General features: G+C 43.2%; 1 protein-coding gene across 6 annotated transcripts in view; it reads right to left on the bottom strand.

The window, feature by feature from the left end:
• SH3PXD2A (SH3 and PX domains 2A) overlaps nt 1-26,750 on the bottom strand; it is a 378,368-nt gene that overhangs the window by 22,553 nt on the left and 329,065 nt on the right. For 4 of the 6 annotated variants that reach the window (XM_088448737.1, XM_088448738.1, XM_088448739.1 and 1 more), the window contains 3 exons: nt 21,495-21,608; nt 16,269-16,352; nt 3,021-3,138 (listed from right to left, as the gene is read on the bottom strand). In XM_088448737.1, the coding sequence (XP_088304863.1) occupies nt 3,021-3,138; nt 16,269-16,352; nt 21,495-21,608 (316 nt within the window). The remainder of the gene's footprint in view (nt 1-3,020; nt 3,139-16,268; nt 16,353-21,494; nt 21,609-26,750) is intronic. The other 2 variants (XM_088448740.1, XM_088448741.1) reach the window with 1 other exon arrangement.

Here is a 26,750-nt window from a genome sequence, read left to right as displayed (position 1 = left end):
TGGATTGGAAATAATAATTTATTATGTTAAATGGCTGTTTGTGATTATTTCATTCTATTATTATTTTTTTTATTTTATTTCAGCATTGTACCAAAGGAATGTCCAAAAATCAAGAGTGTCTGTGAAAACCAACTTCCAACCATCTGCTCTCCAGCTTGGGAATAACTCCAGAGGGATATAATAAGAAATAGACAGGAAATGAGGATCAACACATGTGCAGGGATGTCAGCAGGATACATGTTTAAGGTAGAGTATGTTATAATATTTAAGGTGGATTGCAGCATTATAATGCAGTTAGATTATTACTCCCCAGAAAGACAGAAATCTCATACTCTCTAATTCTGTCCACTTTAAGGTCCAACATGTAAAATGAATAACATATAAATTTGCAGAAGAGCAACAGGGACTCAACATTCTTATTAGAAGATAATGAATGACAATATTGCTCACGCCATATGCTGAATAGTGCAACATACATGCTCTACTTGGGATCAGGGAATGATATCCAGCATGCTTAGGGGGTAATGTGTTACATGATAATGGAATATGGATGATAAAAGTAATTTAATTTTCACTTGAGGCAAACCCGTTTCCTCTTCCCTAAATAATAACTACATCCATTTAATGCAGGTCAAGTGTAGGTTTGGTGTAATCCAGTTAAGCTTGTGCCCACTTAGTAGATAAAAAAAAAAGAAAAAAAAAAGAGAGACCGCTCCTGATTGGCTGCCGGTCTATTCAACAGACAGGCTCGCCAAAATATAACTTCTATGCATAGGGAATTTCAGAGTGAGCAGTCCGGGATGTGTACTCTGGGTTGTTATTTTTTTTATGTCCAAGGATTACTTTGGATCAAGAGAAGAACAACAGGTTAGGCAAGTATCTGAGGGGGAGATTTATCAAAACTCGGAGAGAGATAAAGTGCCAACCAATCAGCTTTTGTCATTTTATAGGCAGTGTTTGAAAAGTGACAGTTAGGAGCTAATTGGTCGGTACTTTATCTCTCTCCAAGCTTTGATAAATCTCCCCGTAAGCCAAAATACTACAGAAAAAAAAGGGGCCATTACTATTTTATAACTTGTACGGGAAGTATTAAAACAGAGAGGAAGTACAAAATTATTATTTTTCATACTCGGGGGGCACAATATGAAAAAATAATTAAACAACGGGAGCAGTATGTATATTTAGATAAATGATGGGGCAATTGTATATTTTATTTATGTTTCTAGGGGAAACAAGTTGTGTTTATTAATTCTGGTATCCACCAGACTGGGGTACCAGGAAGAAGCCAACCCAACTGTGCATTGGCCCCGAGATACCTAATGTTTGATGCATATTTTAACAAGTCTAAAGATTCAAGTTGTCCTCTAGTATTAGGTTTCCTAGGTGGAATGAGCATACATTATTTGATTAAAAACACATATATAATACCATTGTTGCTGATGCCAGATTTAGAAAATGTAAACACTTAGGGGTATATTTACTAAAGTGAGAGTTTTTAGAAGTGGAAATGTTGCCCATAGCAACCAATCAGATTCTAGCTATTATCTTCTAGAAGGTGCTAGTGAAATGTTAAATAGAATCTGATTGGTTGCTATGGGCAACTTTTCTGTTTCTAAAAACTCTAACTTTAGTAAATTTACCTCTTGCTGTCTCAGAAACTTTTATGATTAGGAATGACTGAATGTATGTGTTGGACAACATTTACATAAACAATTCCAGTGTACACTACAGGTATTAAAAACATTTCCTCGGACTCCGCAAGTCCCTACTGTCACGTTCTTCTATAAATAGTATCTCACTTGACATACTTAGGCTCTCGGATTTCTGCTATGTTTTGGTTCACTAGAGAACATCATATCCCTTCTAAGAACTCAGATTTACAATTTATACAACCAGAAACCGTAAACCAGGCAATTAGTCCTTTGCTATACAGAAGACTTGGGTCTTGTACTACTTCATTTTATTTACTGCGTACTTTTACGAGACTATTTCCGGGACCCATGTAATTACCATTCATTCATCTGTTAGAGAAAATGAATGTTATTTCCGTAGAGCGTCATCATCATTTACTTATAGGGCACCACAGATTCTATATCGCCGGACAATCTTACAGATCTCACATAAAGATGTGTCCTCATACATCTAGCCTCAAAGCGCCATGCGGCGTGAGTGAGCTGCGCCAAGTGGTGTAGCACCTTTTTCGCTGGAATGTGCGTCTCAGTCGCAACGTGATGCGCCAAAACCAATTCACGAGACTTGGACATTCATATGCACAGATGTACACCGGGGAAGAGTTATGTAGGGCCATTTGCATAAACTCGCAGACGGGCGACCGCAGAAAGACACAGCGGTTACCATAGAGGCTGTTTGCACAAAACACTGAGGAGTACCAGATATATTGTTTCTATTTATAATACTAATATATATATATATATATATATATATATATATATAAATATACTTGTTTCTTGATGCAACCGCGAATGCGCTCACCTCTGAATCAGGCCCCATATCTGCTCTATTATATCAAACCTAAAGGCCCCAACACACTAGGTGATAAATCATATAAATCATCCAGTGTGTATGCACTATATCGTGCAGTGCGCGCACCCATGCGGTCGTCAGCCCCATCGCCTGATCTTTTGTACATGCAGTCCAATCAGGCGGTGCGGCTGATAATCCCATGCAGCAGGGGCTGGCATATCGGACGGTCGGGCATCGGATCACCCAGTGTGTATGGGACGCCCAATATGTCGGCCCATCGGCAGGGAGGGTTGTGTGTCACGTCACTGGGTACACACATCGTTTAGTGTGTACCCAGCTTGTGATTCAATGCATTTTCTAGCTATCAAAACAAATATAACAAAAAATGTTCTTATGCTTTTGACCTGTCGTGCATATGTTTTTGTTTGTTTTTATCATAAATCACTTAGTATTAGGCCCTTGATGTCTGCTCACCCGCACTCAGCGGGATCTTTTATCTACACATTGGCATCAGACCAATCTTATCTTTGTCTTACCTTATGTACCACCACCCCTCCAAATTCTTCTGGATGACCTCCACCGTAACTCCTTTCTCAAATCCAATCTCATCTTTCCCTTGGCTGGTGTAAGGCTGTACGGTAATGTATTTTTCTTCTAATTGCAAGAAAAATAAATGATTAATAACATGTTTGACAGTTTCAAGAACAGTTCTCTAGCTGGTATGTTAAAGGTCTGCGCTCTCCATAAACCTAGCGCTTACAGTAATACATAACCCATCAAAATAACACATTACATTGTGAGACGTTCTAAATTAACATTGAATTAAAAATAATTATAATAATAATTTGTCCTCACAAAAACATGCAGAGACAAATATATACCATATGTAAATTTTCCTATGCAAATTGAAATTGAGAATATTTTAATAGTTTGGGCTATGGACGGCCCCCTGCCGTGTTCCTACAGTCATGAATCTTGGTGTGCCCAGAAAAATTTTCCCTCTACGGATTGCAGAATTTTTTGCAATTAACATATGTTGTTTAAGCACCTGCAACATATTTCTAAAATATTGCTATTAGTTATTTCATATAAAGCTCATTTTATTTAACAACTATAATAAATATACAAAGTGTAAAAAAATACTACTATCAAAATCTATTGACACAGGGCCAGATTCACATATAAAAGCTATTAATGCAAATACAGCTGCGATCCGAATGCAGCTGCTGTTCGAAAATTTGTCAATGTATGCAGCCGCCTGGAGACGTATTGAGACGCCCACTGGCGGCTTCGCAGATCTAAGCAAGTGCGTAAAAACACGCAGCGGTGGTCGCAGATCCTTCCATAATTGACCATATGAGTAACCCTACGGTCGTGCAGAATGGCCGCAGGAACGGAGACACTGGCGTTATGTTATTTGCAAACAAAATCGCAGTAGGATGCTGAGACATGCCCAAAAAAACCCAGCCGCGACACCCCTGCGTTTTTACTGACACTCCCCGTAACTGCCCCAGAACGGTCCCTGAATGTCAATCACTTTGCAAAGAATTCCGCATTGCGAGCGGCATAGCTAAGGTATTTTGGAGCTAGCGCAATGCGACCAAGACGCCTATGCAGTCGGATGATAATCGCCAAACTGCGTAAATATCTGCAATGTGTCCACATCTGAATCAGGCCTACAGTGCTTAAAAAAAACAAATACTGTATGACTTTAAACAACAACAAAAAACTTAAATGTATTACGCCATATGTAAAGCTGTCTAATGAAGGAGCAAAGGGGCATCAGCACTGAGGATGCAGCAAGAGCAGGGGTTACTTCCTCACTACGGAAAACTTTCATCCTAAGCTCTTAGGTATCATAGGAAGACCAGCAACATTTTACTAAAAAGAGGGTTTTCCATTACTTTCATTTCTTTATTCGACATCTACTGTAGGTCAATATATCTGTAACATTTATAAATTCTATAGAAAAGTACCAATTTAAACATCCTCACGTTAAGTCCTAAATCTGGAGAGGAGGTCCTGACCATAATCCTAGTTGAAACTTCAGAACTATCCACCAATCAGAGACTAGAGATACTTATCAGAGGTCTCATTTTATTTTAGTTTTCTAAATGGCAAAAATGTAAATGATCTGCTGTGCCACTACTGCTAGTATAACCAAATAACCTACATCATCATATAGCAGTAGTTATTTTGTGATTTAATTACTTGTGAGACAAGTGCAAAATAAGGAAAACAGACTTCTATAAAACACCTCTTTGCCTGAGCTGTTTTCCTGCTGGCCCTAAAGACTGCGTTCTTACAGTGTGAAAACTGCTTGTGTGACACCCAGCATCTACAACTGGAGTATCCTCTACTGCTGCAGATACATTAATTAACCTCATATTCAATTTAATCTTAGTTATGTATCTGTGTATGAACTCTCCCCACGGCCTTTGCTTGTAAGCCACATTTTCACTAATGACAGCAACCTTAAGTGGCAAATACAGAGCTTAGCGTACCGGCGGGTTTTCAGCATAGACATACTTATATTATCTATATCCCTAACAAAGGATCTGATTGTGGGGTTTCATCATGGCATTATTTTATTTATTTACTGCTGAAGGCTATTGCAGAAAGAAAAGCACAATCTGAAAGTGTTTACAAAGCAGACAGATGGTATAAATTAAATATTAAGTAAGCAATGACAAGGCAGGAGCACAGAGTGTGCCTTTCAGCAATGCAGAGTGTTAGAACAGCCCAGTAACAATGCACTGGGAAAGGCATCCCCCCAAAAAAAATACTTGGTGCAGGCATCAGGGTTACCCCATAAATGGCAGGAAAGCAACTGGTTACATAGCATGTGATTTCTAATCCATCTGAGTCATTGATAATGGAACAAAAGACGAATTGGGTTAATCAATACTGAGATATCCGTATTCATATATAACCCATTATACAACAACCATTGTGAAACTGAAGCAAAGATCAGGAGTTAGAGCCTGGAACGTTTGTGGGGCTTAGTGGTGATTGAGCGCGACTTGGCAACTTTCACGCGGCTTTATGCGGTTCCATAGCACAAATGGTTTATTGGCTACTCGGCAAGCAATCCACCGATGATCTATTGATATGTCACTGACTGGTGTCCTATCATGTTGCCCACACAGTAAAGTATTTGCAGAGGTAAAATATATCAGCGTTACTGGAGCTGGCAGGGTATACGGAATGTACACTGTCTAGGGCTGCACAGAGTTTCTGGTTCCAAGGCACGGTATTATGACTGATCACCCTGGGCACAGCTTTATACCTTGGTACACTTATGTGTTATATTTTAGACTCAAAAAGCTTAGTGCTGTAAATGATCCCAGCACTACGGGCATAGAAAACTCATCTACATCATACAGTGCGTATTCAGCCCTATAGCCTAAAACAGGTCCACTCAAATCTGGGGGTCCCAGTACTGCGTGGTCATTAATTTGATAATATACTGTAAGCAGAGATGTGTCCACACACAACTATCCTCAAGACGTGCCAAATGGACCTGTTTGTAACACCATGGACAGAGCGTCCTGCCAAAGACTCTTTCATAAAATATGCATTTTATTCAATACCAGGGTACACAGGCTACTGACACTGGCATTACATGTGGCTTCTGTGTGCGACTCATTCGCTAATCTGGGTAAGAAAGGGAAAAGACATAGGTCCGATATGAGTGACCTGCGCAATGCCTTGCGCCACTTCTCATTATGCTTAATCTGCGACTTTAGTACCGATTGTTTTGAGACATAATACTATAGCTAAGTACAGTAAGTCTGCACACCGATGCAACACAAGGGATTTTTGCAGAATAATCGTGCTCTTGGTCAACATCAGATTTTAATGTATGAATTAATTAGCAGTAAGGGCGAGTTTATAATCTGTGCAATGATGAGGTTAGATAAAATAATCACACTTCCATTTCTGCCAACGTAATACGAGCTTTGTGACCAGGCTTGATGGCTGTTTAGGGAAAGAGAATGCACAGCGATTTACGGCTGGCAAACAAGGACTGGCCACTCTTCATAGAACAACCACAGTATATGTAATAATTATTGGTGTGGAACGCCTTCAAGGACATATTTGAGAGGTTCAGCATGTGGCAAACATATTCCAGGGTTATTATGTACTGTTGGGAAGAACGCATTTTATTAAGAAATTTTCCTTTGCCTGCATCTGCATTAAAACTCATTAAAACAACTCACAAAAGCCAAGAGGTATACAAAAAAACATATATAAATTCAAACAATGTGGGCCTAGTCATTAGGAAACACTTATGGTGGGTACACTCTGGGCGATATTACTGAGCGACTGCACGATTACGACATCGTAATCGTGAAGTCGCTCAGTAATCGTGCACAAATCGTGCACCTTTGTCGGAAACAACCAGCGATGCGCACTCCTGCTGGTCGTTTCCGACATTGCCCATCGCCTGAACGTGCAGGACAACCTGACGACCTCGTCAGGTTGCTGCATGTTGGGGAATGGGGGAGAGAGCCCGGCGCTGAAGGATATCGTTAATGATATCGTTCAGCGGCTGTGCTCAATGTCATGAACGACATTGAGCACAGCCTGCCGGGGACACACTACACGATATCGCTCAGGGAGCATATCGTGTAGTGTGTACGCACCATTAGACGCTAATGAAATTGGGTTGTGCATCCCATATTTTATTTTCTGACTGCTATTATTATTATTATTGTTTAAAAATAAAGCACCAAGACATTTCTAAATGATTATAATCATGAGTTCTAAAAAGGGAGGAACATATTTTTATGTCCCAGCAGTGGTCAGTTTTAAACCACATGTATGAAACCATTCAAGTGGTCATGTAAAAATGCCCAGGGAGGGTGAAGATGCCAAGAGGGAAACGTCTATTATATTCTCTCCGCTGTGATGTTGCTGTAAGTTATAGGAGCGGAGTTCAAGAGCATCCACCAGATTTAGAGGTCAAGACAGCTGTTGGGCCAATTTCTTGTCTATGGTAGATGCTGAATAAAAGATGTCTCTATGTTCCACCCACTCACCAGGTTACTGCAGGTAGGCATAAAGCCATCATCAGACGACGTTATTTATTTATTTCTTTGGCAAGTGACGAAAAGCTATGCCCTGTAGGTGTGCTTGATGGGCTCCAAACTCAGGGCTTGATTCAGACCCGCTCGCGAGCGCACAGCGCTCGCAAGCGGGACGATGGTCCCTCACTGCACATGCGCACGACGGTGCCGGCTCCGGCGTGCACGAGATCCGGCCAGCGCCGGGCGCTCTGTCGCTACGGGTCTCGCACCAAAAGGGGGCGGCTGTCGATTTTGATTGACAGCTCGCCCCATTTTGGAGGCGGGCGGGCGGGTGGCTACACAAACTGAGGCGTTCCCGAAGGAATGCCTGCCGTTTGTGGGAGGCACCAAAGACATCACCAGTTGCGACGGACGAGACCCTACCACAAGGGTCTCGTCGCAAGCCCCGATGGTCGCGATGGTTGCGACCATCACCTGACCGCACGCAAAAGCTGTGGGTGGTCACCCACAGCTTAGCTAGCGGCCAGGAGGCCGCAAAAAAACAAAAACGCCCTGAGGGCCTGATTCAGAGCCGGTCGCTCTGAATCAGGGCCGGTCTTTTTTTTTTAGAACGGCCTCCTGGACGCTAGCATAGCTGTGGGTGACCACCCACAGCTATAGCTGGCTCCGTCGTGCGCATGTGCTCTGGGCCACCATCGACCTGGTTGCGAGCGCTCAGCGCTTGCGACCGGGTCTGAATCAGGCCCTCAAGTCTTCATTGCCCTTTTGGTCGGTGCCATCCTTGCTCCCGGACACCGGACTGTCACCTCCGCATTCTCATGCCTGTTTTGCCCTGCTGCTCTATTGAAGTCTCCTCGAGAGGGTGAACTGCTACCCTGCAGCGCTGGCCTTCTGCACTGTGGTGACCTCTGGATCGCCACTATTCTGGGACCTCTTCATGCTGGTGACACTGGGACTCCATCTCTATTGTTGGCTGCCTGCTATTCCGCTGGTTGCCAGAGATTGTTCTGGTGTTCGGCAGTTCCTGGTGGCTGTGTATCCGCTGGTCCCCGTGGCATAGCCTCACCGCTCAAGCCTTCTGTCCGCCACGACCATCTTGGAAACTGGTCTCCGCTGTTCTGTGGCTCCTGCTACTGTCCTGGACCAGCTTCTCCCATCCTCTTCCATGGAACTGGTCTTGCTGGACTCTCCTGGCATTGGTATTTTTCATCTCTTCCCTAACTTGCTACCATTATAGCTCTGATCTCCTGTTCAGTGCTACCTTCTGGAGTTTTAGAGGCATATTCAATTCCAGACGAAAAGTCCCGTACTTTTCGCATGCTGAATTTTTCACCCCCACATTGCTGGTTTTCAATGCGAAAAAGTAATGCATGCGTGCCTGCTTTTCCCCATAGTCAATTGGAAATCTGCGAAAACGGGACCCGGCGAAACTCTAACATGCAAAAAATGTGCTGTCAGTTTTGGGGAAATCAGCCTGACACCCCCCCAAAAGATGCACTGACATTTGGGATCACTCTAGATACCCTCGAATAGCCCTGCTGAAGGTATTTGGGGTACTTAACTGCTCTCAATAGCTGCTATTTAGCGTCTTTGCAGAAGTGGTGAGGAATAGCATTTTGCCGTTTTTTTAGGATAAAATAAGTTGTCCCTGCAAATTTGGGGTACCTGAAAATGGGTGCTAGCATATTTTTAAGTTGCTGAAGTTTTAAAAATCATAAAAGATCCACCTTCCGCAAGCACCTGCAAACTTAAAAACACCTGGGGCATCCTTGGGGACCCCCCTGAAGTCTATTTCGCTAGTTTTTAATGTTGTCCCCCAACTTTAGACTTTTTCGCCCCCAAATTGAAAGAACTTTTTTAGGGTGATTTAAAGAATTTTTTTTTACTTTCTTTGACACAGTTTACCTTTGGAGGACTGTCCCAAGGGTGCAGGGGGGTTCCCGGAGCTCTGCACCCCAAATCCCCAATTCTGCACTTTTTTTCGACACCTATTCATAGGCGAAACTTTTCCGCAGGTCCCATTGTATTAAGTTTCCGCACCGGCGAAAAGTCTTCGGAATTGAATACGGAGGAAACTTTTAGCATGGCGAAATTATGTCACTCGCGATACTTTTCCGCAGAAACTGACTTTTCACACCTAATTGAATATGGCCCTTAGTGCTAATAGTTACCTTCTGTTCTTCTGTTGCCTGCTCCTGGGCCTCCATCTTTGACCAATTGTGGTGTAGCTTCCTATTGCACTGGTCTCCTGTTCAGTGCTACCCTCTGGACATATATTTGGTGGTTGATACTTACCTACTGTTACGATTCTTTCCTGCTGTGCCTATACCCGTACAGCTGTGATCTCCTGTTCTCTGCTACCCTCTGGACTTTTGTTTGGTTGCTGATACTGATCTGTTGCTCCCTCTTGCTGTGGATGTATTTTCTGTGGGCACCATAGAACGACTTCTTCAAGCTATTACCACCTTGGGACCGAGAGTGGTAGCTCAGGTGGCGGAACTGCATGCAGAGTTGTCGTCTCTATGTCAAAATATGGAAAACTTGCAGGTTAGGATTAGTGTGACTGAGATTTTCCACCGTGGAGGACAGTCACCTGGTCGGCTGTTCCCCCTGGAGTCTCAGGGGTGGAGTATTTGGAAATATTTGCCAACATTGAAAGATGTCTTGTTAAGGACTCATTTCTCCTCTGTTTGCTGTTACCCATGTTTGTTACTGTTTCCAGTCTTTATAATGTTTAATTATTGTTCCTGCTTTTAAATTCTGTTTAATTGTTTTCAATCTGTCATATCCTGTAACTCTTGTTTTCCTTCATTAGTATTTAATTGTCTCTAGGGTTTGATCCATCCTATTATCCTTTTAGTTTTCGTGTTTGCTCTTAGATTGTTAGTTTGGATTTATATTGGTTTAGGATATTGGATTACAATACGACGAAACCGGTTGGGTGTGGCTAAACTGGTGACACATGCACAGTTCCCCGACGCCAGAACTAATGGGAGATCGGGAGACCTGAAGCAGACACAATGGAAGCAGGACAGCGCTGGCAGTCTCACTGTATTGTTTCACTTAAATAAACTCACAATGGTAGTATTGGTTTAAAGGTTTTTTTTTTTAAATGTTTTGTACTTAAAAAAAGGCTTCAATGTATCAGAGAACTAGCGACCCGCCCCGGCTTTGCACGGGAGCAATTTTATCTCGCCAGAGCCCCCAGCATCTCATAACAACCTATGCCATGTCACCACAGCCCGCTGCAACTCACCACAGCCCCCTGGATCTCACCACAGCTTCCTGCTTCTTAATCCTGCCCCCTGCATCTCACTGCCGCCCCCTGTATGTCACCACAGCATCCTATATTTCACCAAAGCCCATTGTACCTGATCACAGGCCCTTGCTTCTCACTCTTGCTTCTTACTACGGTCCCCTGCATTCTATCACACAGGCCTCTGAATCTCACCACAACCCACTGCTTCACACTCCTGTCCCCTGCTTCTCACCAGTGTCACCACAACCCCCACTGCTGCTGCCCTGCAGCTGGCTGGGGGAATGTGCTGGGAAGGACAGAAGGATCATGGATGACAAATTTGTATTGCAGCTACCATAAGCATTATCAGAAGCATATCCTTGGGGCTGGAGCACCTGTGCATATTTCTGTAGCCTAAATGTGCACCTCTCCCCAGCTGCCGAACATGGCGATGACTGAGCGGGAACATAATGCGTGAAAGGGAGCACCTCACGGTGGAGAAGTGTTGGTCGGAGTCCATATGCGGGTTCAGCGTAGGAATGGACATCGGAATCTGACGGTTACTAACCATCGATGTTTGTTTCGATTGTAGTGATTTTACAATTTGATGGTGGTGGTTCGATGTTTGTCACCATCAAATAGAAATCATTTGATGGTGTTCTGATGGTTATTTGTTTTTATTAAATTTCTGATAGCTATGCCTCACCTGGCTCCTTCCTGGCTACTGTGACTGCAGCATGGCATCTTCATAGGTTCGTTGGAGGCTACCTCTCACTCTCTGTCTGCCTCAGACGAGATCCTTCTCAGGTCTATACTCCCTCCTCTCTTTAGGCTACTGCTAAGCAACAGGGCACATTGGCCCTCATTCAGAGCCACTCGCTAGCGGCAGTACGCTCGTTCCGAGCGATGTTCGCACATCTGCGCATGTGTACGGTTTTTAGTACGCATGCGCAAACCAGTCAGTGCGGCCGAAAATAATTTGTACGCAATATAGCGAGTGCCTGCTATTTTGAGTGACAGAATGAGGCGTATGTGGGTGGTAACAGGGGAAGGTGCTTGAATACGGGGAGTGGAGATCCGTTCGCAGGCGTGCTTAAAGGTCAAAACGGGCGTTTTATGGGTGTGCATAATTAATACAGCAGCGTCAATGACCACGTCACTTGTTTTTTTTTAACTCAGAACTGCTCGCAAAATAGCGGTTGAAAAAACCAACCACAAGAATAGCGAGCAGTTCATATCCTGTTCGATGTACTCGATTAATCTAATAAATAGCGGACATGACGTATGGTGCGAGCGGCCAGGGGGCGTTTTTATCAAATAAACGAGCGTATGTTTTTGCTCGCTCGTTCAGACTTAGAGGTGTGAACAGACTGCAATGTGCGAACGGATCATTTGCATAGCCACCCCTTGTTTTTGAATGAACGAACGCAAATAGCAAACGGCTCTGAATGAGGGCCATTGCTAGCTATGATTGGCTCTCACTTTGCTGTTTTAACACCATGGATAGCTACTCCACTTCTGCTTGGTGTAAGATTAGATTTTATTGCTGTGACTGCCTCACTAAAATAGTCACTGCTCAGGTCCCTTTTCTCACAGATGAATGGATCATGCACCTAAACCTTCCTTGACCAATGCTATATATAATAGTGAACATCCCATCAAAATCCATTCAGTGGTTTTTGTTTTTTTAATATATATACATACACAACAGCCGCTCAACGCCATGCTGAATGCCGACGGGTGGAACTAATGTGGCCACGACCAGGCTCATTATTAGTTCACATTAGTTCCGCCCGCCGGCATTCAGCATGGCGTTGAGCGGCTGTTGTGTCCGGGCTATGCGTCCATTGGGAGCGGTTTCCAGGTGTGCCAGGTGACACGGTTATTTGGTGAGTCCAGTATTCATGTGCGGTCTATTTTGTTAATGATTTTGGGTATATTAGCTGGCGTGTGGTAAGGGCAGATTACAGCAGTCCCCTGAGGAAGGAGGATCCGAAACAGCTGTTGGGGCCTCTGACTGACGGGGTTCAGAGCTTGGATCCCCCTATGCATATTATAACCTGACGCTAAGTACTACTCTATTTTACCAGTGTCGTGTGATGGCTTTTCACCCTGCTATGGGACATTAAAATTATTGGTTTTTTTCAAATGGTGTGTTGGCTGGATTCCACATCCTGTACAGGTAGTGGTTAATATATATATTGCACTTTCTACTGCCTTGCACCCACATGCTATTTTATGGATGTTTTGTGTGCGGTTCAATACTATTGATATATATATATATATATCTCAGCAGGGTCAGTTCACAGGTTTTCAAACCTTCTAGCTAAACATGATAATCTTTATGCACTTCTGCATTAGTCTGTGCCAGAAGTGCTCCCCACAATTCCACAATCTAATATTAGTCTACCTCTAATGTGTAATACATTCTGGGCCTGATTCAGACCCAAACGCAAGAGGCTATTCAGTCTCTATTGTTGCCTATTGATGTTCGGTTTACTGCACCGGATCCACAGTGTGAATATGCCACAATGCTGCTGCGGCTCTGGTTGCAGTGTTTGGGAAGCCGCAGTCTGTCAATCAGGGGGTAGCGACGGGGTGGAGCATGTAAAACGCAGATTCACTGGCCTCGGGACCTTTCTTGCAGTGGACAGTCTAAGTAACCTATGGGTTACTCAGATGTCCGATGTTCCCCACGATGTTGCATCTTCGGGCGCAGGCAGCGGATCTGAGAAGGCACAGGTGCGCGTCTCAAACCAAGACAAAACATGTATCATTTACATACCTTCTCAGATCCGCTGCTACCGAACATAAAGCACTGACACCACTCGGGTTCAACTCTGAATCAGGCCCTCTATTTAAGGCAACACTTCCGTGGTCCCAGACCAATGGCACAGAGACACTTGGGGCCCCAGCTAGTGACAGGCTGAGCACCTCTACTTTATTTGACCCATACACGGAGGGTTTAATAGTGGTCCCAAGCTGAGTGGGATGAAGGAATCCCCTGACTCCCCTGAAAACGCTCAATAGCGGCAGTGAGAATAACACAAACACATACAGCCATAAATATGTGTTTCAATAGACCGTAAAGCCAGTTTCTTATAAAAAAAAAAAAATCCTGCATGTAAAACTTGGTGCGACTGTTAGATGCTGAATATTCTAAAACATACAGATCCCATAAATGCATTGTCTGTTTCCAGACCGCAGCAAGATTTTATTCTTAAATAGTTTCCCTCAGTCAGCAATCTCCCCGGGAGTCTTCTATCCATTACACTGCCCTGCTGTCTTGCATTGGGAAAACCCATTCCCTTCTCCAGAGGGGGCTGGATTTATACACAAGAGTTGGAAGCTGTGGTTTTCTGCATATTTTACCTCCCCTAGTATGAAAAACAAAGCGGAACGAGGAATTGTTAATCAGGAAACTGAGTGTTTGCTATGTCTGTGGATGTGAGAATCTGTACTTTTAACTGGAGCTGATTTTTAATGTCAGAACCTCATGTGTTAGACTGGGATTGTTAATGGTTCCATTAACACTTGAGTCTGCACAATAACAGTGTTCGATATAATTAACACTCCATCAGTATTTTTGGAACGTTCATCGGTACAGATTTCAAGTGAAATGTACATTTAATAGAAATATTTTTTTTTCTTAACCAAAAATATAAGAGATTTAATAGCATATAAATAACAATAAAAAGAAACGTAAGTGTTATCTAGTTGGTGTTGGTTTTTCAGACTGGACTAGACTCATTTTAGAGAGAATGCAAATGGCAGCCGTGTTGGTTAAATAGAGTTATCCAAAAAGGCATCACCTAAAGCCGTGGTGGACAACATGATAATTTTTCAGAAGGAATGAGTGTTCACTGAACCAGAGCTAGATTAAGGGGCGGAGGAGGGCGCAGGGGGTAAATACCCTTGGGCACCCCTTCTCAGGCCCCCATCTTGACCGGAGCTGCACCAACCAAGCTCTGGCGCTGTTGCCCGAGGACTATTCTGCTCTTCTCCAGGCTCTGCCACCAGCAGAAGCTCTCCAGGCAGCAGCACCCACACTCCTGCTGGTAGCGGAGGCTGGAGATTAGCAGAATCGGTCCCTGCACAGCCAGAGAGAAAGCTCCAGAGTCTGCCCCCACTGCAGGAGTGCAGGAAAGACCTGCACTGCTGCTGCCTCATGGAGGTGCAGGGAGAGGAGACACACACACAGCGGGCACAGCCAAGGGAGCAGGCGCTGACAAGAGGTTGAGGGCCCTCCTGTCAGGCACCCCAAAGGCTTAATCTGGCCTTGCACTAAACACACTATGATAGCTCTGTCCAAGTATTCCCACGAACACGGCCACATTAGTGTTGTGTTTGCTATGTGTTCGTGGTCCAAATGACAGCCATCCAAAAAAAGCTATGGATGGGCTTCTGGTGGCCAGTATGACAGCCCAGAATCGATTAGATAGAAAATTGTTGGGTGGGGTGGGGTGGGGGTACACGTGACTTCATTATGGGTTGCATGTGGCCCTTAAGCAGTCATTACCAACCAATGTTCTAAAGATTAGACATCAATTGGTTCCTTTATACAAACCTCTCATGAATGGTACACACGTTTCAGTGGACTAAAGAACATTCCACTGAACAAAATAAATGTGTATTAAACCATCATGAAGCCAGGCGTAAAAGCCTATGACATTTTGCCACAGTAGATAGATATGCAGGGATGGAAATGGCAAGAGAGTATAAATGGAGTATTGAATGGTGCACACCACGAAATGAATGATCTATTTACATGTCTGACCTTATTTCCCTTCACACTCCCATCCACCCACTTCGCTCTACAAAGGGATGCTGCCTCTCTTGCCAACTGATTACTTCCTCCCACTCCCTCCTCCAAGATTTTGCCTGTGCTGCTCCCTACCTCTGGAATTCTTTCCCTCTCCCTATCAGACTCTACAACTACTAAACTTCAAAAGGCCAATCAAAACTCACTTCTTCATCAAAGCAATCCAGCTCTCATCCTAAGCCACTACTCCTTGCTCCACCTTCACTATCTACCCCATCTGTGTCACCCCTGTCCCTTTAGATTGTACGCTCTCATGAGCAGGGACCTCTGCCCTCATGTGCTTCTCCTTTCCCTTACTTACACTATCGTATACTTCGTACAACGACACCTAACCTTTGGTTGCTGCCGCCCTGCTGCTTATTTGAGTGTTATGATCACGGATACCATATAAACCATGTCCTTGTCCAGCATTCTTTTGTAAAGTAAGTAATTGTTTTCTTGTTTTGCTCATTTGTAAGGCACTGTGGAACCCTTCTGGCGCCATAAAAATAAAGGATAATAATAATAATAATAATAATAATAATAAATACTAGCCAAACATTGCCGAAGAAGCATAGGTCAACATGCATGTAAAGGGAGCCAAATCTCATGCAAACTTTGGACTAAACATACGTGTACAAGAAAAATCTGCACCCCCTTATTATTCAGTGTGACTGCAATGACTTAGACATATCAGTAAAATTCTATTCACCTCGGCTCTGTTGCCTGTTGACTATGCCACCCAGTGTCCAGCGCCGGTCCAAGCGCCGTAGATGAGCCTTGCGCCTCTTAGTTACTAACAGAGGAGATGGATGTGAACATAAGGAGACAAACAGAAAGAAAAACATGACGGGAAGATGTGAATAATAAACGTAAAATATGAAACAAAATTACATGAACCATGAAAATGTTAAATGTAAAATATTAGAAACGGGTTGAAATGTCGGAGGGGATATTTTCTCACCGATGCAGGAAGATGAACAGATAAATGACATTTAATGGAGATCCTGGGTACATAGTGACAACAATGCCCCTCTAATTCCTTTTTCGGTAAGTACAAGCATCTTATTCTAAATTTAGACTCCACCTAGAAAATATGCACACTACTTAAATTACTATAAATTATGTATCACATCTTTTACTTTCCTACTTGTAATGTTCTAAAAATAAAGCGCAGTTTTTAGATGGTGCCATGTGCACTGTACGAACTCCTGTGTCCCACGTCTGTCTCCGATGATGGGCGGAGAACCAGCAGAACGGGCTATGTAGCTCATCACCACATGGGGACGTCATCCTCACATGGTATGTAGACTTTTGCATCACAATAGGTATTAGTCAATACTGACTACAAGTACATTTCAAAAAACTTTAAATTTTTGCCAAAATTTACATATCTCACAATAGGACTGCCGCCAATGTATGTGACAGTCCCGCTTTAAGTACTGACGTGAATATTGTACGGTTTATGTAGCTAACAGAAACCCGATAAAATTAATCCATCCTTGACAGTGTATACTTGATACAGATGTGTCCACATACATCTATCCTCCATGCGCTACAAGTCGCGTTACACATAAGTGAGTGCCGTGTGACTTGGTAGCGCCCAGCGTAATTTTCTACAACTTTGTACCTTCAGATGCATTTTATTTGCACCGCTATGCATGTAGAACGTATGCAGCATGCCTATGTTCTGTGTGTATCTGAATGCAAAACGCTACGTTACAGTGTCAGCGGCTGTAACACTGTAGCGTAGTGTTTAGCGCGCAGATACACCCGCAGTTGCACATAGAATATAGGCATGCTGCATATCATTTTAATCAGCAGAAGCTGCTTGTGTGTTCTATATACATAGCAGTGCGAATAAGCTGCATCTAAAGGTAAAAATGTGCACGAAATGACGCTCAGCGCTACAGTCACGCCACGGCATGGTGCGACTAGACGAGCTATTTATCGCGCAAGGAGACTAGATGTATGTGGACACATCTGTATGTGTCAGTACTTGAAGACATGAATGGGCAAACATGGTTTGTATAAGGGATAATCTGACTGTGATACAGGCCGTCACAGATCATGAAAACATCATTTCATTAGTTAAAAACCTTTTAGTGAACTGCTTCATTCAATACCATGGTATGAAATGATGCAAAAAAAAGTACGCGATTACATTCATGTGTGTATTTAGCGAACGCGCCGTGTACACATTCATTCTGCCGTGTTGCCTCCTAATAATGTGTGCGATCGGACAAAAAAATAATATTAATGAAAGCAGTATGCAAAAAGATATTACGCCCCCACAACTCCTACAGAATACAGAATTTCAAGGCATGTTTTATTTAAATGAGCTGCAATAATTAATATTCTTAGATCAAAGTGCTCAGCTTCTCATGACACGGATGTCTGAAACTTCTAAGCACAATTACTATTCATTCAGAAATCACTTTCCTCTGTTTTGAATGGCATCGTTTTGAGAGAGGTATTCCCATGGCTGGGTAACTGCAGAAGTTTGTCGCACCCAGTAATACTCAAACTCTACAAGAAAGTTTGATCCACCACAGAGGGACTTTGCAGGGGTGGAGAATAAGTGGCCCAGCAGCTGTTGTTGAACTACAAATCCCAGCATGCCTTGCAACAGTTTTAGCTTAGCAAAACTGTGGCAGGGCATGCTGGGATGTGTAGTTCTACAACAGCTGGGGGACGCTTATTGCCCACCCCTAAACTAGAGGGATAAAGGTGACTGTTGGTATCTATTTCTTTTTGGGACACAACCTGTACTCACGAACCATAAAAATGAAGGTACTTCATTGAGGTCTATTGTACTGCACCAAAGCTGCTACTATCAAATGCAAATTTGTTATGTATTATTGAGCCCTGACTCAGCTCAGATCTTTGGATACAATAACATGCAAAGATCTTTACTAATACTTCTAATACGTAATTTCTTACGCAAAGAAACATGATTATTAAAGGAAAAAAATAAAAACAGAAGAATCAGACTTGAGAAACGGACATGGCTGGTTCTCTCACAGCACTGCAGACAGGACGTAGATCTCATCAGCACTTAAAGCTGAGAAGGGCGGAGAAACGCGTAGATGAAACTACAGCATCAGGCAATACAGGATAAGAAATGATCTTTATTAGCAGGGATGACAGGCGGTGCATTGCCTTACATCCTGGAATAAAAATAGATTTATTTGGGAATTATTCCACCAGATTACCATAAACAATTCTCAAGCTTTTTCCTTAATTAGAATTTAATGCATACAGTAAAGGTTTTATTATTAAGTCTGGAGAGAGCCCCCTCTTATCTTAAATTAGGGGCAGTTTTTTCCAGAGCTGCCCTAGAAAATAATTTACAGCAAATTAACCAATTGAGGATCTTTACTTCTATATATGTAGATATAACATAATGTAAATAAAATAAAGTAAATAAGGTAAAAAATGTAAATCAGTAATGGTAGATAAGATTTACTGCTATTTCTGAAATGTAACCACAGACTGTGGCTGAGTATCGCCAGTGGTAGCCACCTCTGGCGACAGGGGCATGGGGAAGCTAACACCTGTTTAACAAGGACACTGGCGTTACGATCACTATTGCCAAGATGGTGATAACAGGGAGGCGCTTTTTTTTTTACAGAATCTGCAACTAGAAGCTCAAGTCCGAGCCTTCAGTGCAGTGCTCTAGTGTGGCCCAATACAACCTGGGCATTAATGCACATAGGTGACCTGGACTGGCAGGCGAAACTACAAATTCCTTCTTACCACTGACAGCCTTGTAACACGGGGGACCTAAGAATGGGTGTGATATGACTTGCCGACATTCATAATGTCGGCAGTCAGAATGTCTATACCAGAATGTTGACAGGTTCTGAAAGTCGACAGAACATCGACACAGTCATCAGATCGATAATCAATCTGTAGACATTTATTAAGGTCAATGCGGTTAAAATGTCGCCACGGTCAGAATGTCGACATATAATTTTTTTTAAAAATGTAGCCTAACCCTAAAAATCAACAAAAAAAGTTAAGATTCTGAACATTTTGGTGTTGACATTCTGACTATTGACCATTTAAATGTTGACAAGTTGACCGGATACCACTATGAATCGCTCAGATGCCCTTGGGAATTTTTTTTTTTTTTTACAAATCATCCCTTAAAATAATTTCTATTGCTGTGATAAATGATGATAGAAATTATTTCATTATGGAACATATTGATAAATGGGCCCCAATACAGATTATGGTGTAAAAGGGATTAGTATTCCAATGAAATAGAGTTAACTTGTTGGAAATGAATAGCAAATCTGTTATTTAGGGTAGTTTGGGGTGGACTACATTTCCCCTAATCCCTAGGGGGTTTGCAATGTTATTTAGCTCTGAACTGTTACAGAGGTCACACCTGCTAATTCTGTGCATCTGGTTACTGATAATTTGCTCTGTGATATTCACATATCTGTATTTGGAATATTGAAATATGATTTCACACTTTGGATACACTTGCTTATATGTGATTAGCATTGCATATGCAGGTCCCCTGTGCCCCTGTAAGGGTGTAGCACGATTGTCAGCCTCATCTGTGGAAAAATCCCACTCTATAAAATCAATGGGGTCACTGAGCATTCTTTTGCCAGCCAGAGATAGTAATTGCAACAATACATACAACTACTCGGTGCGATATATTGCCTAAAGACACTATGGGAGGTATCCAATTAGCCCCGAACATTATTTCGGGCGCTAAAGGATTCCCCGAAGCTATCCAATTAGCCCCAAAAGCCGCCATTATCGTGGATTTTTTTGGGGAACCTGATGTGTCCTGAAAAATAATCACCGAAAAATGGTGTTTTCGCTGCTGCGAAGGCGAAACCAAATAGGATAGGTGATAAATTCACAGACCTATGTGTTTTCGACTGAAAAATCCTATTTGATCGGCTGAACAAGTAAAATATGGGGATAAAAACGGGGATTATTGCCGGTTAAAATCACAGTTTTTCGTCCCCGAAAAAAATATCAGGACTAATTGGATAACCCCCTATGAGAGGAATGTAATTGGGTCCGAGTTTGCAAAAGTGCAGATATTTCAGCGATTTTGCTGCCAGATTTAAAGCGGTGATTATGATTATTATTATTTTTAAATAGGCAAATCCAAGTTGGGTTTGGATTTATAAAATAACAGGATTTTGGTACTTACCGTTAAATCCCTTTCTCCGATTCCACAGGGGACACTGGAGTCTCAGTACAGTGCCCCCTAGTGGATGAAGGAGAAATAATAAGAATTGCATTTGAAAACTGCAGCAAAGCCAAGGCCATAACATTTCCCCCTTTTAACTTCTTTAAATCTATGTGCAACTTTTATATTAGCTATATACAGATGTAAGGGAAGGACCACTGTAGCACTGCTAAAGAGCAACATACCCACATACAGAGAAAGCCAATTTTGGTGGGCGCTCTTGGAAGGTAACAGAGGGTGGATAAAAGGTGCGGGTGCGCCGCAGCCAGCGATTACATCCAAAAACGAAGTTGCCATGGCAACAGCGGCCATGATCCAACGGACATTCTGAGCAACCATAGAGCTGCTCTATTGTCCGATGGTGCGACTATTTACGCACAGCGGCGGATTAGAGACACAGTTGGTGGGTGTCTCAGTAGGTAACCCATCTGCTGCAACATTAGCATAAATTCAGTCAAGCTGCGCAAAAAGATGTAACCGCGGTGCAATAGTGCGCACCTCAGAATCAGACCCAGAATAATCAATATCACAGCTCCATGTCTGCATTGATTAAATTTCTAAGCAGAGAAAAATAAGTAAAAAATATATATATTGCCGCAAACCTACCGCACTTTATGCTTCAAAAATAAAACAATCTATAAGCAAACAAGAAAGTTATCCGCTCACCACCTTAAGCTACGTCCATTTGTTACTTACAACAAGTAATCAACTTACCGTCTCCAGATTTCGAAGTGTGAATTTCGGAGTCGTCTTTGCTTCCACTCTGGGAATCTAGATAAGTAGCAGGGACCCAGCCTTGCTCTTCCGCTGTACTCACAAACCACCACCCTGGCAAACAGAAGAGAAACGGAACATAAATGACTGGGATCAGTAATAATGCCCCTGTTAATGTGCCGTTATAGTGGCAAAGAGGCGGCTCTTATCTAATGCAGAGTCAGGCTGACCCCCATGCTATCACCGGGGACAAAGACAGCGAATGGGCCAGTTATACTCTTGCAAACTACACCGCGCAACATACTGCGTGTGTTCTATGGATAGAATTGCACAACAGTAACAATCGTGGTCCCCAAACAAACCTAACCCTAAAGAGCCAAGTAAGTTGCCAGAATGAGCTGTTTCATCTTCATCTCTGATACATATAAAGGATTTGTTTCACTCATCCAGAAACCGTTTGGAAAGAATCGGGTGTAGAAGGAACGCCAGATCCGAATTATTGAAAACAGATCTTCATTGTTCGGTTCCTATTTTTAAGCATCAAACTATTCACATATTGCATGACATTCATTTGCAATTAGAAATCGGAAAAAAAGGACACAGGATGACATTCAGCTGACTGTATTAACAGGCTTATTATGCTTCCGGATACACAAATCCACATGAGGGATAGCTGCTAAGTATTTGGACACACTGTTTAAGCAGTGTATACTTCAAAACACAAATCACGGCACCAAAGTGCCCAGCTCCCGACTGCAATTCAAAATGACTATTATCCATGTATAAAATGAAACATACCTAAGCCTGGCTCTGTCCTCAGTACACTGCTCAATGGGGAGCCAGGCTACATGGCGCACCCAATCCAGACTTGTGTAGTCTGAGGAACAGGACCACACTGAGATCTGGATGCACCGTCTCCTCCTATCGTCTTCATGTGCACCACTCTATTTATCTATATCACAGATCCCTCCCTGCCCTGTACATGAATGTAACAGCACACAGTTATGTGACACAAGTCTCATCATGCCTTGTACTTTCACAAAAACTGAAAAAGCACAGATCATCTAAATCTTGTTCTATGTGAACCTTAGCCCTGGCCAAAAACCTAAAAAATAAAACCCAGTGCATATTCCGGGAGACTAGGATAGTACAGTATGCTCTGGGCCTCAGTTGTAACCCCTATCCTTCTTATTACACGGGTCCAGGCTGCCTGCAGAGTTTTCGTGGCAATTCCTACCAACACATTAGTGCCATTATATATGGTGCAATGCTTTACTTATTCTATATACATTCTGATACTTATTCTATATACATACTCTCCCTAAATGTCTGTGAGACTCCTGATTTCTCGGGTAGTCCCCTGGATCCAGGAAGAGAGGGTGGATCTCTTACATCCTGCCCACTTCCTAGTGAAGTGGGTAAGATGGGGAGAGTAATATTGGGTATCGCGACTCCGTGGGAAGGGGTCAGCGCCAATATGAGGAGATTCTATGAGAAGTGTGTCATTTTGGTGCTTCTCCCTCTTCTTAGATCTGCGATTTGTTAGATTATGGGTCGTCCCCTCAGTGGCCAGCTACAGCAAGTGTTCAAAAGAAGTATGCTTTATAGGTCATTCATGCAAAGGAGTCCCTAGCAGATCCTCAAAATGAATTCAGAAGATTGGTGTCAAAGTGTCCCTGGTTACAGCAGCCAGCACCTGGGGTTAGTGGGAAATCTATACAGGCCTTGGTGTTCACCTTTCACTATTTCTGAAATGTATTTGGTAAGTCCCAAGCTTTTGTGCGGAATGTATACTACAGATATATGCTTTTTGCATCATATGGCGCGAGACACCTGGGTCAACCCTCGGGTAGCTATTCCTGTGCGGTATACTTTATCCTCAATTTTGCATCTTACTACGCATATAATGGTACTAGGTACTTAGGATTAGGTTTTTCTGACATAAAGGAATTGGTACTGTATAAGGTCGCAGATGAAGCACAACCGGTAATGGTGCAGTACACTCATATCGGCCATGTCTTCTGCCTTTTTACTTAGATTGTGTAGATTTTCCTCATATTTGCTACTTTTCCCTCCAACTTTTGTCTTAGTTCACTTATGGTGTATAAGGCACTTAGGATTTGTTTTTTGGAAAGTTGCAAAGTCCTTGGAGCGCTAAATGGGGCTGTTTGGCGCAATTTGAGGATGAGTGTATGTGGACACATCTGTCTGTATGCCTTTTTTTTTACCATTTATACCCCTTTCATTCATAAACCCGGCTTGGAACCTTGAACACCGAAAACAGATTGAAGCCGGGGTTTCAGCACTTACACCCTTTCACACCCGGGTGATGGTCGCGGGTTATTCCTGGGTTGTCACTCTTCACACTGGACCCAGGTCTTCCAGTGACCCAGGCTTTCTGACTAACAGTAGATGCTTGGAGATGATGTCATCTCCAAGCACTATTGTGCCCACCAATCAAGTCTTTTTAGGCATGACCCGGGTCATCAAGACCGGGTTATGCCTTTCAGACATAAGCCAGCGCGCAAACCCGGGTTGCACCCTGGTCGAATGCAGGGTCACGGACCCGGGGCTCTGACCTGGGTAGTTTCTGTTAAGACATAGTCAAGACCCGGGTAGATGCGCATGCACAGGGAAAAACACAGGTTTTTGGTGTATGTCTGAAAGGGACTTTACTGTATGAACTTTACTGTGCACAGGAGCATGGACTAACTAATGGAAGCATTACTTAAATTCCTCCCAGACCTCTTGTCCCCAAAATCTACCAGGTCCAGGAAAACCTTGGTGTAATTCTTTATGTCTAAATTAATTAGGCCAGTTCCACTGTCAACAACACACAGGAGAGGAACTCATTTAGAGGGCTCCACCAATATTTGTGTGGGCGCAACCTACCAATTCACTAGGACCCAATGACTGATTACATCACTGTGGCACAGTGATAGAAGCCCCTCAAAATATTGAAAAGTTTTGATTTCACCCCTCCCCCCATAAATACAGGTTGGCAAGAATGGCACTCGCCAGGGGACAAAGCCACCCAGCTCAGCCAATGCCAAATTCTAAACTTTAATGACTCACCGATGCCAGGGAAGCATCTCCGCAAATTATCCACGCCTTAACTTTTGGTTCGAGCTCCTGGCTCTGGGCTCCATCATAGAGCCTCCATGACGTTATGGCCTAGAAGTGCAGTATGTGCGAGCCCTAGATACGCTACTGAACTTGTTTAACTATCTGTGACTCTAAGGATTCTCTACCCGGCCGTTTGGAGCAGAGAACAGTGGTCCAAGTTCTAAATAAGTCTCACACAAGGCAGTTTCATGTGCTTACTCTGGGCCAGATGTACTAAGCTCTGAAAAGTGATAAACTGGAGAGTGATAAACCACCAACCAATCAGCTCACAACTGCCATTTTTCAAACAAAGCCTGTAACATGACAGTTAGGAGCTGAGTGGCGGGTGGTTTATCACTCTCCAGTTTATCACTTTTCAGAGCTTAGTACATCTTCCATTGTCAGCTGAGGTTTCATAGGATTCCAATGACTTAAGGCATTTACAATTCAACCTAGTTTTGAACTAGGTTGGCCAAATGTTGAAATCATATTGATTTATGCTGGCTCTATTATGGACATAGAGTACAGAACTAGCATATCTAGATCCTCTTTAATGAGGCACACAGGAACACGTAGCAAAGATTTCTGAAATGACGCAGACAATCAAACAATCAGCTGTTCTATTTATTGGAAGCACACATTTATTAGCATTATATAGAGATGGGTTATTGGTTAGGCAAGGTATATTAGGGTATATAGATTGTAAGCTCTACTGGGGCAGGGACTGATGTGAACGGCCAAGTACTCTCTGTAAAGTGCTGCGGAATATGTGTGCGTTATATAAATAACTGGTAATAAATAATAATAATAATAATAAATAAGGTTCTACAAACTTGGATAACTATTAAATGAATGAAGTAAAAAAACAGCGTTTCCCGGTGCGCCCGGTGCCGTGTGGTTCGGCGTGCTCCGACTGCAGTGATGTGCGTTGAGGTCAGGGCCGGATCCAGGGGTCTGAGCAATCTGTGCCGGCCCGTTACGTTGCGCCCTGTAATCGCACGCGGCTTTAAAATTGGGGGTGTGGCCCGCATGGCACGTCTCCAAATAACGTCAGGCTGGGGGTAAAGCCCAGCCCTCCGTCACTGGCTGGGCTTCCCCCAGCCCTCTCCCGTCAGTGAATGGATGCCGTCAGTGAATGGATGTTGGGGAGGGGTGCGCCCTCTATGGGTGGTGCTCCTGTGCGACCGCACTGGTCGAACACCCCTAGAGCCAGCCCTGGGTGCGGTAAATGGCTGGGGAGGCACTGGCTAGTATCAGAACCAGATTTCAACATACATATATGAACATGAGGGTTCATGTGGGCATTATACAAAGGTGCAGCAGTATATATTGATGGATATTTGGTGAGTTTTGATCAGGGATGTTCAGAAAAGGTAGACTGGAGGCAGTGCCTCACCTCCAATACACTTTTTACTCCAGAGTTTTGTCTATAAAATAATTAGAATAATACAAAGAAGATATTTATAATATTTTCTTAAAATGTATCTTATAATTTTTATAGTCAAAACTCTGGAGTATACCTAAGTATGACAGGAAAGGCTCTGCCTCACCTGACCGCACATCACTGCCTCCGATCATCTTTTGCGTTGTATGCATGCATGGAGTAAGCTGCATTTCCATTTGTCCTCAGCAACCTGCTTGCTATATTATACTAATGCAATTATCGCACATCTTCATGCGGAAGGCTCGGCCGCCCAATGGTTTTTAATCAGCAGCCATTGTCTTCATCATTATTATTGGGACTTTACACCCTGGGAGGGAGAAATTGATCAAAACCAGGCATCCAATGTATGCTTGCATGCCACAAATGTTCCTGACACTCCCACAAGACGGGTCAGTCTCACGGTATCGTAGCCCAGAAACGCCTAATGAGTGATCTGTCGAGGGATGGATTGGAACGTCTGCTCTTTCTCTGACAGCGGGCGAATGGCTGCGCGATTGCTTTCTATGGCGCATGCACAGTTTGCAGATTTCTGTGGAATCTATCCACATTTGGAGAATTAGCCCTCTATCTTCAGGATAGGACAAATATAGCAAACCTACAGATGTGTCCTCATACATATAGCATCAATATGCCAGGCGGCGATAGTCAGTGCAGTCTCCTGGTGCCTCTTAGTCCCATCGCATTACGTCTAAGGCGCAAAAAAGATG

The sequence above is a fragment of the Taudactylus pleione genome, unplaced genomic scaffold (genome assembly GCF_031769625.1).
Source record: "Taudactylus pleione unplaced genomic scaffold, aTauple2 ptg000464l, whole genome shotgun sequence".
Classification (NCBI taxonomy): Eukaryota; Metazoa; Chordata; class Amphibia; order Anura; family Myobatrachidae; genus Taudactylus; species Taudactylus pleione.
This window is presented reverse-complemented; position numbering and strand designations above follow the sequence as displayed.